The 15,846-nt window shown below is 43.7% G+C and overlaps 1 protein-coding gene and 1 long non-coding RNA gene across 2 annotated transcripts; one reads left to right on the plus strand and one right to left on the minus strand.

Annotated features, from left to right (window-relative positions):
- Positions 1-70: 70 nt before the first annotated feature.
- POP5 (POP5 homolog, ribonuclease P/MRP subunit) lies at positions 71-1,665 on the minus strand. Its single transcript, XM_048322592.1, has 5 exons — positions 1,576-1,665; positions 1,341-1,483; positions 1,115-1,264; positions 523-606; positions 71-345 (listed from the first exon to the last, which is right to left on the minus strand). Exons 1-5 carry the CDS (start codon positions 1,593-1,595, stop codon positions 248-250), a joined length of 495 nt encoding a protein of 164 aa, XP_048178549.1. The 5' UTR covers positions 1,596-1,665; the 3' UTR covers positions 71-247.
- Positions 1,666-2,542: 877 nt separating this feature from the next.
- On the plus strand, positions 2,543-15,598 carry LOC125335185. The gene is made up of 3 exons (XR_007207370.1): positions 2,543-2,827; positions 13,378-13,467; positions 14,652-15,598. It is a non-coding gene; the product is annotated as an uncharacterized LOC125335185 (long non-coding RNA).
- Positions 15,599-15,846: the final 248 nt, after the last annotated feature.

A 15,846-nucleotide genomic window follows, 5' to 3' on the forward strand; every position in this document is an offset into this window, starting at 1 on the left:
GTTGAGCTGCTGCACTCCTCAGGAGTGCAAGTGGTTTTGACTCCTGGAGTGAAATAGGCAAGTAGCCTACTTAAGTGAAATAATGTTTTATTATTTTTAAATTTGTTTAAGAATTTCTGGAATGGGGAATGAAGTCTAAATATGAACAAATGCTTTTTCTGTCCTCTGCATTGCTTAACACTGAAGATAACCAGTCACAACTTGATTAAATAAGTACAGAATGGAGGTGAACAGTAACAAGTGACATTCAGTCTGTCTCTGTGCCATCATCCTCATCTCCACTTTGAGACTGCTCTTCTGTAAGGAAACAGCTCAACAAGGACTTCTGTATACATTGTCTTTCCTCTGCAATAAAGAAAGCAGAGGGTTATTACTTCATCTCTTCACATGCACTGGAATATTCTCCACTTCTAAAGAAAGAAACATTTCTCAGGGCAAGAATTCAGAAGTAGCCCAGCATATATCCTACAAAATCCCCAGGAATTGAGGCTACATTTTAGGAAAGTGGCTGGAGAACCTCACCTTCAGTTGTACAGTTTTGCAACAACCTCAGCAGCTGTGTTCTGTTATACTGAATCAGAAATTTCTGACATGTTCTTATGGTACCTGTGGAAATCACAAGAACAGTATGTAACAATCTACACAACCAAATGTTTCAGAGCTGCTCGAGTATCTCCCAAAGAGCATCAAGTGACAAATGCCCCAGGAAACAAGTTTGTTAATGCAAATGCTAAGAAGGGGCTGTAGACTTCATTTCTGCACTGCTGAGGTTAAGTGGTGGAGTAATAATTTCTAACATGCAGTGCCTGCTAGTTGCCCTGGGGGTTAATTTTCACAATATAGAAGATACTATACTTTGAAAATGTATTTTAAGAAGAGAATGGAACATTGTATTTGGTGCTCTGGTTTTGTAATGAATGTAATGAAACTCCAAGCAAAATTAACGAGGATTTCAAAAAAGAACTGCTGGTGCCTGTTTCTTATTTGGATCTGCTTAAAGCAGTTGACGTTATTAACACACGAGGAATGTCTGTGGCACCCAGAGCAGCACCACGGGGTCGTGGCAAGTATAATTAAAGCTCCGTTCTCCCCCCAGGCCCGGGGGGCTCCTGACCTCCGACGTGCAGGGTGTTGAGGAAGCAGGGGTAGCGCTGGGCGCGGCTCTCCAGGTATCGAACGAAGGGCAGCGCGGAGCACAGCAGCCCGTACGAGTCCTTGCGGCACCGCAGCAGCACCGTCCCCGTGTAGGCGTTCAGGTACTTCACTGCGGGGGACACGTGCACCGGTAAGCGGACCCGGAGGGACCCCGCACCCCCGGGGGCCGCCCGTCCCCCCCGCACCGGTGAAGGAGATGGAGCAGCACGCCAAGCCGTAGTCCCCGTGCACCCGCGCGATGGCGTCTCTGACGGCGAGGCCCAGCGTGCGGTCCTCGATGCACTGCCGGCACCGCGGGTCCTCCGAGACCACCTCGCACAGCACGTACCTGCGGGACAGCGCGGCGTGAACAGCGCAGCGCGAACAACGCAGCGCGGAAACGGCCCCAAACCCCGCGGCAGCGCCGCCCGATCCCCTCACCTGTTCTTGAACCGAACCATGGCGGCGGCGGCGCGCGACCGGGACAGACGGCGCGCCGGGCCAATGGGCGAGGTGTCTCCGCGCGTTGTAGCCAATCGCCGGCGTGTGGGGGCGGGGACAAGGGAAGGACAGCTCGGCCACCGGGGTGGCTCCGCCGCTCACCATGGATCGCGCATGCGCGGTACAGCCACGAGCTGCTGACGGGTTACGGAGTCACGGAATCAGAATCGCTTAGGTTGGAAAAGACCTGAGGTCATCGTGTCCATCCTGTGACCAGTCACCACCATGTTAGCCAGATCACGTCCAGTCTTTCCTTAAACACCTCCAGGGACGGTGACTCCACCACCCTGGGTAGCCCATTCTAATGTCTGATCACCCTTTCTGTGAAGCAATTCCTCCTCATGGCTAACCTAAACTTCCCTTGGCGCAGCTTAACGCTGTGTCCTCTTGTCCTGTCGCTTGTTGCCTGGGAACAAAGCTCGACCCCCACCTGACTCCAGTTCCCTTCCAGGTACCTGTAGATGGCGAGAAGGTCCCTCCTGAGCCTCCTCCAGGCTAAACACCCCAAGCTCCCTCAACTGTTCCTTACAGGACATACGCTCCAGACCCTTTCCCAGCTCCGCTGCCCTCCTCTGGATCCGCTCCATTGTTAGTGGAGTATATCCTGGCACATTCTGGCCGGGTGATATTACACCTCAACGGCCTTCCTGAACTGGGGGGCCCAGACCTGGACACAGCACTCGAGGCGCGCCCCCACTAGTGCCAAGTACAGGCGGACGATGACTCCCTGGTCCCGCTGCCCGCACTATTCCCGGCGCACGCCGGCTCCCCCCCGCCCACCCGCTTCTATCCGTGTCCTCCTTCTCGGGGCGGCCACGTGCCGCCCCACCGCCTGCTCCCGCCCTCCGCCAGGGGGCGCGCGCGGCGCGCGGGTCGGCGTGAGGGGGCGGCTGAGGGGGCGGCGGGAGCGCGGGGTCTGCAGAAGGTCAGATGCTTCGCCTTTAGTCCCTTTTGCTGCTTTGCACCGACCCGCCCCCGGCCAAGCCCGCCTTATCTTGTGCCTAAAAAGTCTAAAGGAGGGAGACGGGACGTCTCCGTGTGATGGGAGCCGCGGGAGGTCCGGTGGAGGCTGGCGATTACCTGCCTCTCGAAAGCTTCAGCAGAGCGTCCAGAGCCCCCGATGCTCCTGGAAGGGCTCTGTCTTTGCTGCCTCAGAAAGCTGCTCCAGTATTTGTAGCTCCTCAGGCTTCAGGTATCGGGGGTTTGGGGATATGTGCTAATTAATGACAACAGCTAAGGAAATTGTGGAACAGAGCCACTCCTTATAATTATTTCTGTAGTGGTGTCCCAAACTGATGTGTGACACGGTCGAGGAAGCAGGCAGTGTTCTTTGAAAAGACCTGGTAGGAGAATAAGCTGAGGAGAGGGGAATGGGGGGAATAAGGGAAAAGGTGTGAGGTAAATATCTTAGTGTGAGATGGGAAAGTTTCACCGAGGTTCTCGGAGCCAAGTCACATATGAGTGCTGAGACACTATAGATTAAGTGGGAACTCATTGCTAATTCAGGGTGGAAACATCTTTAATGACCTTCATTCTAGGCACAGAAAACAATGATAAACCCAGTGGAAATCCTGTCCTGGCTGATAAACTTCTGCCCTCTGAAACAGATGCCTGTTCTGCTGCTCTCTCTTTGGCTATGAACTTCTTTCCTTCACCTGTGATCACATTTTTGAGTTGTGTTTTTTTCTGAGAACTGCAGAATATGAGTTGCCTGAGGGAAAAAAAGCACAAAGCCCAGTATGGACTTCTAAGAGACTTTTTCTCTTGGGCCACAATCAAAGGGACTGAGGGCAGTTTTGAAGCTAATGCAGACAGAAGCATTCTCTTGATGAGAGGACTGCATTACATTGATCTTTGCCATATTGCTCTGTGTTTTAGTATCCAAATGGGGATCTAACTGTCATCTGTTCCACTAGTCAATACAATCAGCTCCTAGGTGATAAGATAATCTCACATTTTTTAACAATATTAAAGTCCATGAAGATTCCATTGATTTTCTTTGTGGAATGAGATTCCAGCTTAGCCTTACGGTGTGCCTGCCAGGTATGTTTCCCTGCTTCTCCTGTGTTTGTGGTGGCATCCCCCAACCTGCCTTCTGACAGGGCTCAGGTTGCCCTGTGCTGCTCAGGTTGCTTTTATCCATGCCCTCCTTTATTTCTTTCTTGCAGAGGCACACTGAGCTCTGACAAGCAGAGCACGTGAGTGCACTCTGCCCTGTAATCCAATAGGACATGTGCACTGTGCATGCTACAGGCTGGGCCCTGTGTACAGCACAGGCCTCTGTTTTCAGTCCAGAAGGCTGATTAGGAGAGACATGGTGCAGAGAGCAGTGTTGTGAGATAGCCCCGTGCTGCTTCATTTCACATTGGATATTGCCTTAGTTCCCTGTTGTTGGTTTGGAGGATGCACAGAGCAGACCTGAGTCACCACAGCTCCCTGCACAGTCACTGTCTGTCTTAATACAAGGTGTGTGAGTCCAGTCGGACATCCTGGTGTGCTGAACTGACAGCACAGGACTAAAAGGTTACAACATCTTCAGATTTGTTTTCTCACCTCCTCACTCTCTCACCCTTTGCCAGCTCTGCTATATTGATTCCAGTGTCAGGGATTCAAGAAACTGTTGCAAGTGATGGTGAGTTTCACAGTCAGAACTGTCTCCTAAGAAAAGATCTGAGAAAGAAAAAAATCAGAAAATGCTATTTCAATGGAAGAATGGGTCAAGAGACCTGCCAAGAGAGAGGATGGATGTCTCTCCTGCAGACCTGGGAGAGACAATGTGACCTTGGGATATCTTATCAAATAGAGATTATGGAGGGCAGAGCATGCAAGGACAGGGGGATGACATGCACAGTCTATACACATTAGAGATAATTTGTAAAGCAGTTTGAGAACTTTCAATTGAAGATTCTCTGTCAGTGTAAGTGTTCATCAGTGATTGTCCGATAAAGTTGTGGTGCTAGGGAGGTGCAGGAGGAATACTGAGGTCTTGTTTTCCCAACTGCTGTTTGTTATTTGTGGTAGTGTGCCTGCAGAGGGGCTATTCCCAATCGGTCTGAGTTGGTTTTATTACCATTTTAGTTCATTATTTGACATTTTACTACAGGTTTGAAGGTCTAGAACCTCACTTTGTATTTACATGCCATCTGTATTCTCCAGGTTCCAGGTTAGATTGCATTTGTTTTGTATGGAATTAATTGTGCTAATAATTTGCAATAGCCATTGTGATGAATGCATGTTTTCTTGTGTGCAGTCAGCTCCTAGAGTTTGTATGTATTTGCTGTAATTAAAATTACCAGTAAATGTATTCAATAACACACACACACACCCCGCATATTAGCGAACCCTTGCACTCTTTTTAGGTAGAATGCTTCAATTTTATATATGAGGAAACTGAGGTACAGGGGGAGTGAACAGTTTCTTCATGGTAAATAGCTCTGAGTCTGAGATAAGGAGCAAAGCCATAAAGTGAGTAGAAAGAACTGGCATATCAGCACATACTGTGTTGGAGGATAGGTCTGGTATGTTGCTCATGCATAAGGTAGCCAAGTAATTATATTCTGGAGTAAAATTAGGATGCATTGCCACTCCATCCTTGTGATACCACTATTATATCTTCCCTATGTAGCCCAAATAATGATTTTTTGTTTCTCCCTGGAAGCACAGAACTTCATTTGCCATCAGGTGTGGTAGCAAAGTTGGGGGAGACAACTACATTTTGTTCCAGTGTATGCACATTGCATCCCCAGATAACCTCAGAGCTGAAAATACAAAACAATGTGGCTAAAATTAAAACTGCTTCTTAAATCCTGTCTGATGTTGCCTGAAGCTTTTTGTTCAGTTTATCTTCACAAGGTCACTGAGACAGAAGAGTGCATTCTCTGAACATGCTGGCCTGGAGCCTTTCATGCAGATGCTTTCATTTAACATTTGGGACATTCTCCTTCTCCCTTTGGTCTCTTCCTTTTTACTCCCTCATCTTCTATGTCTCTCTACTCCTCCCTTTTGAGTTCAGGTTCCCTCAGACCAATAACATATAAGACCAACACATAAGACTAAAAGCTATCCCCTTTTTTTAACACCCGAACATGTAATCATTAATCATAAGCTTTCTGGACACCCAAGCTGTCATGGGTCAGAGACTGCTGGTCTGTCAGAGCTGCCACATGAGCTGCCCCTGTGCTGCCTGCAGCACTGGCCTCATCTTTGCTGTCATCCTGCCATGTGGAGTAATTGTCTTGCAAAACCATGCGTTTGAAGCAAATTCTGTTGCTGCTTCTTTGAGTGCTGGTAGTGCGATCGTGGAGTACTTGCTTAAGTTCAAAATAGTAAATTCACATTTCTTTGATTGTTTTTTTTAATAGTCAAGAGCAGGACATATGCTCTGAAAGACATCCCATGTGTTATAAGGTGAGCTTCCATTAAGATACTGGAAATTGGAAGCCATATTGGAAGATTTAAGCAAAATATTAAGATCTGATAAAGGACATTAAGGGTCTGTGAGTTTGGCACGTGCTATCCAGCATGAACACAGAATCAGGAGTCTCCTTGTGCAGCAAAAACCAGTGTGAGAGAAGAGCAGTACAAGATGGTGATGTGCCAAGTGAGAAGCTGGCCCTAGAATTTTGAGTTTCATTTTCTCCAGCTCTGCAATGGGGATAATTGCAAATACCGTATTCATAGATATATGTTAAAAATTAGTAAACTGTCCACTTGAATGTTATTATTTATCAAATATGGTAAAACTGCTGCTCTGTACGAGAGATCTGTAGGCAGCACACTTCATTTGCAGCAAGCTGCTGCAAGAAGAAAACAGCTGCTTCCAAACTAGCTAATTAAATTAAGGCAAGAACAAGGATATTAGTTCAGATAGTTCAGGATTCCTTTCTCTTTCCTTTCTGTATTAGGGAACACAGACTCAACTGTAAGACACATAACTTACTATGTAATCTGCTGTGTAAAACCCCCATATTTAATACCTCCTTAATGGGGATGTTAAAATGGATTAATTATTCTTTGTTCTGGTCTCTGAAGATAAAGGGTAATTACTATTAATTATGTATAATTGAAAAACTACTCCTTCACAAAGAATCCAGTAGCATTAGCAGGATTTTAACTTATTTCTACCTATAGGGAGTCTTACAACATTCCATAATGTTATGGCAAAGACTGACATAAACTTAAGAATGGTCTCAGCAAGTCTTACTTTCCAGCCCACACTTGAGATCAGGATTTTCAGAGATAACAGATCTCACAGCAGCCTGGGAGACAGGACTCGTGTTTTGTTCTGTGCTGAATGGCACTGAAACAGGAGGTGCAGTTTGAAGGGCTGGTTGTCATTGAGGATGCTGTAAGACTTTTCCTCAGTAAATTTCCAGAAACCCGCGGAATAACCACCAAAGGGAAAGTATTATAAAACAACAAACAACTACAACAAAGCAAACCCCAAGATTGCCTATCTGGGGAGGAAGCTTATGAAAAAAAAAGAAAAAAACCACCCATGACTCTTTAGTAACCAGTACATCTTCTGTGGGTAAGCACAGGCAGCAGAGGTGTCTGACAGAGTGGAGACTATGTTGAGATATTTGAATTAAGCTGAAAAAGAAAAGAAAAATTAGAATTTTAACAAGAGCAGAGCACCTTCAATTATATAAAATTAGTGGATAGGTTTGCCCATGGCCTGAAATTCTTAACAACCCCACTGATTTCTGTTGTCAAAATATGTAGGTACATAACTTCCTTTAATTTCAGTAGGAGCTGGGCACTTCCATATGCACAAAAATCTGGCCTTTAAGCTCTCCAGGCCTGAGTTTCACATTGGCAAAATGAGGATAATGACATTTATCTACTTCAAGGAGTGCTACAAATAAATTATTGACTTATTATGCACTTAAGTACTATAATAAATGAGATAATATAAACTCATATGACATAAACATAGCCTACCCTGAGTAACATCCTTCACATATGAATTGGTGTAGGGGCCACTCTGAAACAAGGATGATGTGTCTGGTGTTGCTGTAGTCTTGCAGAACTTTGCTCTCTGCTTCTCCTTTCCCCTGAATTCCCATGAGCAGATTAAGCCAAGGCCCTATTTGTAAGATGTATCTGCTTATGCTGCTGCGTATTGAATAATCCTTTCTCTATGTGGCTTTGAGTTTAACTCCAGCAGCCTAGGAGCAGCGTAGGATCAGAGTCTTCCGCAGAGCACTTGTCTCCCTAATGAGGGAGGCAATGAAAAACATTTTCCAGTGCATCCATCACTCAGTGCTGAGGCGAGAGGACAGGCATCCTGGAGCAACCTTATATAATACGTGCCTGCTGCCTGGCTCTGGCTGGGCAGCAGCAGCATGTGCAGGGGAGAAGGGGGGCTGTGCTGGAGCTGCTCGGTGGGGTACCGCCAGGGCATCCCTTGGCAGTTGCAGGGTCTCGGCTTGTATTGGTGTCAGCTTAGTGCAAGGAGTGTGTCAGTCACTGCCTAGCTGGAGCACACGGGTCTCAGCTCTTTGCCTGACCCGCTCTGACAGAGACCTCCCCACCCGTCTGTTCTTGCCTAGATCGAATTTTAGCTGCAGCATCCCACAGCCCAGCACAGCAGGTGAAAGCCCCTCAAAAGCAGAGTAGGGTGTAGTGTGTGGTGTGATCTGGGTGGGGAGAATCAAGAGTGACTCTGTTTCTGCTGTGCTGACTGGGGGTGCTCATAAAGACTGGTAAATGCAAACAGATTTCCAGAGGCGATGGCTGTTACAGATCAGAGAAGACAAAAAGCACTGGGAGTGTCTGGCCTATTTTGGGAAGCTTGCTAGGGCTTTTTATTTTTATTTTGTTCAATTTTTTTTCTAAAGATGTGCTTGCACCTGAGTCAAAGAGTGTCAATATTTGCCACTTTTTTACCTATGTTCATGGTGAAGACCAAAGCAAACCAAAAAAATATCTTGCTGGATTTTCAAAGCTGTTGCCACCAGTTGCCCTGAGGGCATGAAGGTTTGAGCTACACTTGAGATGTCTTCTGCCTGCTGGTTGATTCCAAGCTAAAGCTCCTGGTGATGCACGTAACAACCTTTTTGCAGTGCTTGATAGCATCTGCCAGAGTGAGATGATTAGGGGGCAATTGACCCAGGGCACAACCCTCAGGGCCCCTCAGTAAAATTCCATGGTACTCATGCCGGAACTCAAGGAGTTGTTGCTATGTTACCTTCTGTGTTCCTGTTTCATACCTGTGATGCTTAAAAGATCATGTTTATCCCACTGTAACATTAGTGACTTAATTAGAGCTGAGTTTGGTCCTACTGTCTCTGAACATGAGCAGCTTCCATCAAGTCATCTAAAGGATCAGATCTGGTTTCTTCTCTCTCTCAGTATTGGTGGCATCTGGTTTCATTTTCCATCTTTCCTAAGGGAGCTCACTTTCCCCCACATTTCAGCATATGCTTGTTGTATGTCAGCATCCTGGGCTGCCTGCATGTCTGTGTCAAGCCAAGTACCACTCTTCCATCCAGCAAGCCACAAGATGGTGTAGAGACAGAATGTGAGACACATCAGGAATTGTTGCGGACTGTGTGTACCTTAAAACCAGAACCTGCTTACATGTCAGGAAACTAAACTGGAGCCAGTTAAGTGTGGGGTTTTTTTCCTCTGTGTAGGATGTGTAGAGGTAGCAAGATTTTCATCCTATAGAAGCCAGTGTTTTTGGCAGTGTGGCTTCTCTTTGTCAATACCAAAACAGGCACTGAAGGGACACCACTTCCAGGCTAAGTGCCAGGGAGGGACCCTGCTGATGTAATAGCACCACACCTGCAACATTGCAATTTAATGTCCAGCGTTGTCTGCAGGATATCCCTGTTTATTTCTGAAGATGCTGGCATGGGAGTATTTCTAGATGTGATGGTTTGTCTCCAGAAGATGTATTGGTTCTTTTAACTTGTTCTATCTCTTCTGCTTCCCTTGCCCCACCCCAACCACTTGGCCAAACTAAAAATTTTCTTAGCTTTGTTCGTGGCTCACAGAGGGACAGCTATTCAATCAATAAATATGAAGTTCTTGTTTTGTAAGATGTAGGATTTTTAAAAGGCATAAAAAGATTATTTTGAGTATTTATTAGATTCCTCTAAAATATACATTCAACTTCAGCTCTCAACACTTTCATGTATATTGCTACATTGATAAACCTGTTGCTTGAAAAAGAATATATACTCTCCGTTGTTTCTCTATTTTTATAGTGTTACCCAGAATTGTAAGATCAGCACCTGTGAGTCATCACAGACAGTAACAAAATCATTTTAGAATGATTTTATTTAATTAATTTATTTAAATTATACATACTAAGCTCTTTTATTTTGGGACTTGCAGGGTGCAGGTCTTTGTAAGTGTGGGGGCAAGCAACTTCATTAGTCTTTTAATAGTCTCTTAGTATCAGAGACAGATGGTGTCATCTTATAATGAAGCTCATTTTTTAATAAAATTGTGGCATTTTATAACATGGATACAGAGCTCCTGCTCCCGTTCATGTTCCCTCCTACTCCACCCCATATTCTTCAACAGAAAGATACCACAGTGACAAAGACAAGAAATTGAAGGACACATACTAAATCTCGAGTTCACTTCTTTAGTGCCTTTCACACATTATAGAGGAGGTGATGTTTTGAGGACAGGGTATAAAGTTACTTTAGATTAAGTAATGGACTTAAGAACTTCATATGCAAGCAGACCGTCTTTCTGGCTGTCAGTGCCAAGTAACCGTGTCACTGATAATGCAGTCTGCTGTTCTCTGTATCATTATTCATAAGCTCCCATGCCGAACAGCAATCAAATTCCTCAGGCTGTGCCGACTTGGGGATTATCACACTCGCAGGGCAGTTAAAGTCACTTTGCCTCGAGTCTTCTGCCTTTGAAAAGTGCCCAAGGCTAATCACTGTGAAATGTGACGCCTGTCATGTCTTCTTGTTCAAGTATGTGCAGCAGGCCTGTCATTCACTAAAAGCCTTAACATCTGTTATTACATGGTAATCCTCATGCATCAGGCTTCCAAATAAGAAACTGGTGGAGTCCAACAAGGTATGGCTCAGCCTTGCTTTGCATAATTCCCAGAATGCAAGGCAACTTGCTCTTCTTTCTGAAATCATTAATAAGCAATAAGAATATTATATAAGCTGGCATCTTTTTTTAAACCGTGATAATTTCAAATGCTATTATAATTAGGATGAAGATGAGAGTTTGAGCTGGGGGAGGGAACAGAGAAAGGATTAAGCTGATCTCCACCATGACGTTAGAAGGTGGCTTTGTCTGCTATATCCTAGTTTGGACAATAATGGATACACTTTAGAAACATGAAGATGCAAATAGACAATTTATTTAAAATTATTAATCCTTTTCATCCTGAAATGTTATCTCGTACCGTAAATAGGATCACAGCTCTCCAGTCCACTTATATTCTGACTAATTGACCCTGTAGAAAAGCCTGAAGAGCAATATATGTTTGTGTTGTACCCTGGTGACTATAAGATCCATAGTGGGTCTCATAAAATGTGCGAAAATATTCTGTGGCCAAGAATATCTTTGCTTAAGCCAGAGTGATTGCTTGGTGATTGAGACTGCAGTGCTATCACATCACAAGAAGTGGCATCTTGGGTGGCAGGTCCCAAGCCTGACAGATCAGATGTGATATTTTAATGAAAAAAATGTTTAGTGTCTTAATTGAAGAGGTGGGACTTGCTGGAGAAGGAAAACCAGGTGAAAATATGGTTCATAGATGTAACTAATAGGGTGGCTTTCTTTGGAATAGGGAAGATTTAAATAGGCACCTGTCAAAATCATTTCCCTCTAATGCTGCAGCAGCGCTTGGATCTGAGCATGTTCCTGATGTTCCCCCTCACTCACATGCACAAACACGGGGAGGCAGGCGGGAGAAGGCAGCTGCACTGACACACTATGGGGTTTGCAAGAACATGATGGCAATTTAGAAGAGCGATTAAAAGATTGCAAACATTTATTAATAGCTTTGCTGCTGCAGCACCTCTGCCAGAGAAGCCTTGCTTCCTCTGGGATGCTCTTACCTCCTGCCTGTTCCCTTCTAGAGCTTTAGAAATTGAAAAGTCGGGTTTGGACTGGGTTTCAGTTTAAAGCCGTCATACCACAGACCAGATTAACCCACTACCCCGTGAGGGGACAAAGGGGACTCGAGTGTGGGAAAGAAACAAGAGAAGGTACGCAGAGCAAAAAAGAAAGATTTTTTTTTTCTTTTCGACTATTTCTTGGTCTTTCTTTTCTTCCCTGTGCTGCTTTCTCTTTCTCACATTGTTCCTCTTTACCCATTCCTTCTCTTCTCCCTTGGGACAAAGTGAATTTTTGTTCAGTGCATTGGCACTAGATTCAGACGGGGGCCTACAGTGCCCTTTTGATAGCGTATAACAAAATCAATGAAAGATGGGCATAAAAGCAGTATTGGAGAGCATCTGCTGAAAATTCTGCAGAGCAATCTAATTTTCTAACCCCAGCATAATCAGTTCTTCTGCGAATCTCATGACTCTGTTGATCTCTCTTCAGAGTTTTAACACTGGGGAAAGGGAGGAGGTGAACATTCAATTAAAAAAAAAATAAAAGAAAGGAAAGGGTAATTGGCAGAAGAGCAAGAAATCACCTTAATCTTCATGGCTGATCCTGCTGAACAGCAGTAAGCACTGTAAATTAAATGGGAAATTCTGATGTTTGCACAGTGTCTGAGGCATTTTTATCCCACAGAGCAGATGATGGTGACTGACTGATACATGTTTGCAATAGGAGGATATTTATCCTACACATATGGTGACCTCCTCCATATTCCTATCCACAGTGGAATAATCAGTTTCTTTCGCTTTTTATTTTTCTTAAACTGCATCCTAAGAGAAACTGAAATGTCTGGACAGGCTAAAAGGAATATATTTTTCTTTTAAACAACAATAACAGCAAATATAAATGCTGCGTCCTGGTCATTATCTGAAGTCCTGCTGTTGGATGACAGTTGGATGACAGTGCACTTCAACTGTGGCATTTCCTGTACAGCATGGCCAAGCAACTGGATGGGCACTGGGCATCATCACCTTTCTACCTGTTCTTAACTTTTTAGTTCCATCAGGAGCATTTTTCTTCTGTTCATACACACAATTTAATCATTCCACCTTGCGATTTAAGAAAAATCTTGCTGCATAATTACTACATCTCTGCTCAATGCAGTAGAATAGGCAGAGGGGAAAGCAAAGTGGATTCAGTGGATCAGAAAGGAGAAAAAATACGATGGTGAAAGAATGCAGGAATGAAGTTAGAGTTGAACTGTGGGTCCTGCATTATTACCTGAACCTGCTTTGGGTTGAGTCAGGATTTTTTAACTGCTTCCCCTATTTCTTGAAGTTTTCAGTTTAAATATTTCCTTGGTCATTTTTCAAGTGGAGTGTTCAATTTGGAACTTGAGCATGAATTTTTGTCTATTGCAAGGGCATGTTGCTTATGAAAAACTGGTTGTCTCTGTTCACCTTGTATATCATGTTCTTTGTGGGAAATTACACAAGGTGAGGCACAACAGAAAACATCATCCCTTGGGATGTTTAAGGAAGGTCTGTATAAATTTCTGGAGAGTTTGGCAGACAGCCTCTGGGACTTAAAAAGGCTTTCTTTTCTAGGAAATATGTTAAATACTTTGAATAATCCTAGTCTAAAAGACAGAGGACCCACCAATGTATTTGGGCTAATTGCTTGTTCACTTTTTGTCTTTAGGAGCTGGAATTCCCCTTGTTCAGAGTAGCCAAAGAATGACATTGATGAGGATGAAACAGACCTGGATGTTAGAGAGGTACCTGGTCTCAGGTAAGAAAGAATATAGATAGGATCCTTCAAGTACCAGTTCAACCAAAGGAACTATGTTTCTTGTTTGATGGTTGTAAGTGGCAGTCCCTTCCACGAAGTAGCAGCTATATCACTCAGCTGCTCTATCAAAGTTCTCATCCTTTTCTAGCAGTAGCTTTTTCATTCCCGTTGGTTTCAGTACCTTTAATTTCCAAGTTTGCTGTGTGTGACAAGAGGGCAGCTTACAGTCCTGGGGCAATTAGGACACATGTTGGTGGAATTGTTTTGTTGGGATTTTTTTCATGTCCTACTGGGTATTTTGGGATGTGTTGGGCTTTACAAATATTTAAAGCAAGAGATTGTGTTTTGTTAGCATTTCCCCTCTTCCATCAGCATCTTGGCCCATACTAAGGCTCTTGCCTCCCATATTCCTAGTTTTCTTTTTATTAACTATTTTCTTGCTCATTAATAAAGCTATATATTGTGCTTCCTAAGTATCAGAACTACCATTCTCTTAGCCATAAAACTGTCACCCTAGCCTTTGCCATTGGCATTCCCAGGTATTGTGAGGACAGATGCTCCCTCTGGGTACACTGGCCATATCTCTGGAAGTAATTGGAACTGTACTTTGCAAATGAGCAAAGAATTTGCTGTCTTATGTATTGAGATATGTCCTGTATCTTGTGCCAGCTGTTATCTCTGCATCCAAGTGGCAAGTAACAGGACTACAGCTATGGATAAAATAAGTTGCACTGAGTTTCAAATACAGCAAAGGACCAAAGCATTAAGTTTCTGAAAAGTAGGGAGGTGAGGCTCTTGTGTTATTGCTCACTGATACAGGAACATTGCAAGAGAAAACAGGTATTGTTCTCTGTATCCTTGCTAGGAGACAGGGAAAAGGTAATAACGAGGGAAGGGAAGACAGGTTAGAGGTAGTAGCAGAAAGGAGAATTGTCCTTTTATGAGAGCCAGGTACCAGTAAATAACTCTTAAGTGCTAAGAAGGTGGTAGAAGGCAGGACTGGGGTCTTTTCAAGGTTTAGATTCTTCTGTGGAGAATTTCTGTTTAGGAAAAAAAATCACCAAAGATAAAATATTCCCAGACGTGAATATGAAAATGATGAAGCTGCACATGATGAACCTATAAAATTCCGGAGTAGGTCTGTTTTAAAACTCTATCAGAACAAAGTCATTAATTTTTAACAGAATGTACCTTGTTGGTTTGATGATGAATTATAAACTGGAGGGGAAATGAAGACGCAGTTCATGTAAAGCTACATCATCCTCTGCCTCTGTTGAGACAACACTGTATCATCTCAGCTGGTGGCAAAAAGTCTGCCAAGCTCTGTCCTTGTTGGCATCACAGCATGACCTGAAAGCAGACATACCTTCTGCCACCACACAGTGCAGTGCTGGGGACCACTGGCTGTGGCCACAGGGCTGGGGAGCAGTGCTGTTGTTAGCACCACTGGCAAATGGAACGCTGGCAAATGGAGAGAACTGAAATACAGTGCTCTTTTTATTCTGTTTGTGTGGATTTTCATCACTCTTACTTGTTTTCAGTTCAAATAACAGCTATTTGTGAATTTTATTTTTCAAGATTCTACTTGCAAAGGTTTGACTTTAACTTAACTGTTCAATTATGTTGATTGTGTGTGCTGTTGTCCAGAGCTTGCTTTCTCACACAATGCTTGAGTGAGCCATAGGACACAGCCATTAAACTTAGTTTATGGAAAATATACCAGAATTATTTTGATCACATTGTCTTAAACTCTCCATGTGAAAGAAATGTAGCAGATTTCCTCATGTTCTGTCTCCAAATCTTGCTTTCTGTTTTTTTTGTTGTTGTTGTTTTTGGGGTTTTTTTAAGAATGGTAATACTGGCTTCTGGACTCTGCTTGTGTTCTTCTTTAGCATTGACTTTGTATTTTCCTCCCTTTCTGATATTCTTTTCCTTCCTTTTAACCCAGTATTGTTTTAAATTATTTCCTCCACTGCAAGTACTCATGCTCAACCCCTTCAGTCTCTGCTAACCGCAGCAAATTAGTGTGATTTTCTTGGCAAGGACTTGTGCTTTACTTACTTACATAGGTGTTTATCCTAAAATTTATGAAACATCTATCTTTATTGTCTTAGGTTTGAGAAAGGACATGTTTCAGGAGAGCTCCATCTGCCTCTGAATAAAGTCAACATGAACAAACAAATAATTGTTAGAATTTCTTTACTCTGGGCACCTGGTGTCCTATGCAAGGTCAGGAAATCACACCAAGGAGCACTCTGTTTTCCTGCAGCAGAACTAAAAGAAATACAACTGTCTATCAGCTGGGTTAATTTCTCTCACAATGGAATAAGCAAATCTGACATTTCTTGTTAAAGTTCTCATGTTATTTTATCATAGGAA

The sequence above is a fragment of the Corvus hawaiiensis genome, chromosome 18 (genome assembly GCF_020740725.1).
Source record: "Corvus hawaiiensis isolate bCorHaw1 chromosome 18, bCorHaw1.pri.cur, whole genome shotgun sequence".
NCBI lineage: Eukaryota > Metazoa > Chordata > Aves > Passeriformes > Corvidae > Corvus > Corvus hawaiiensis.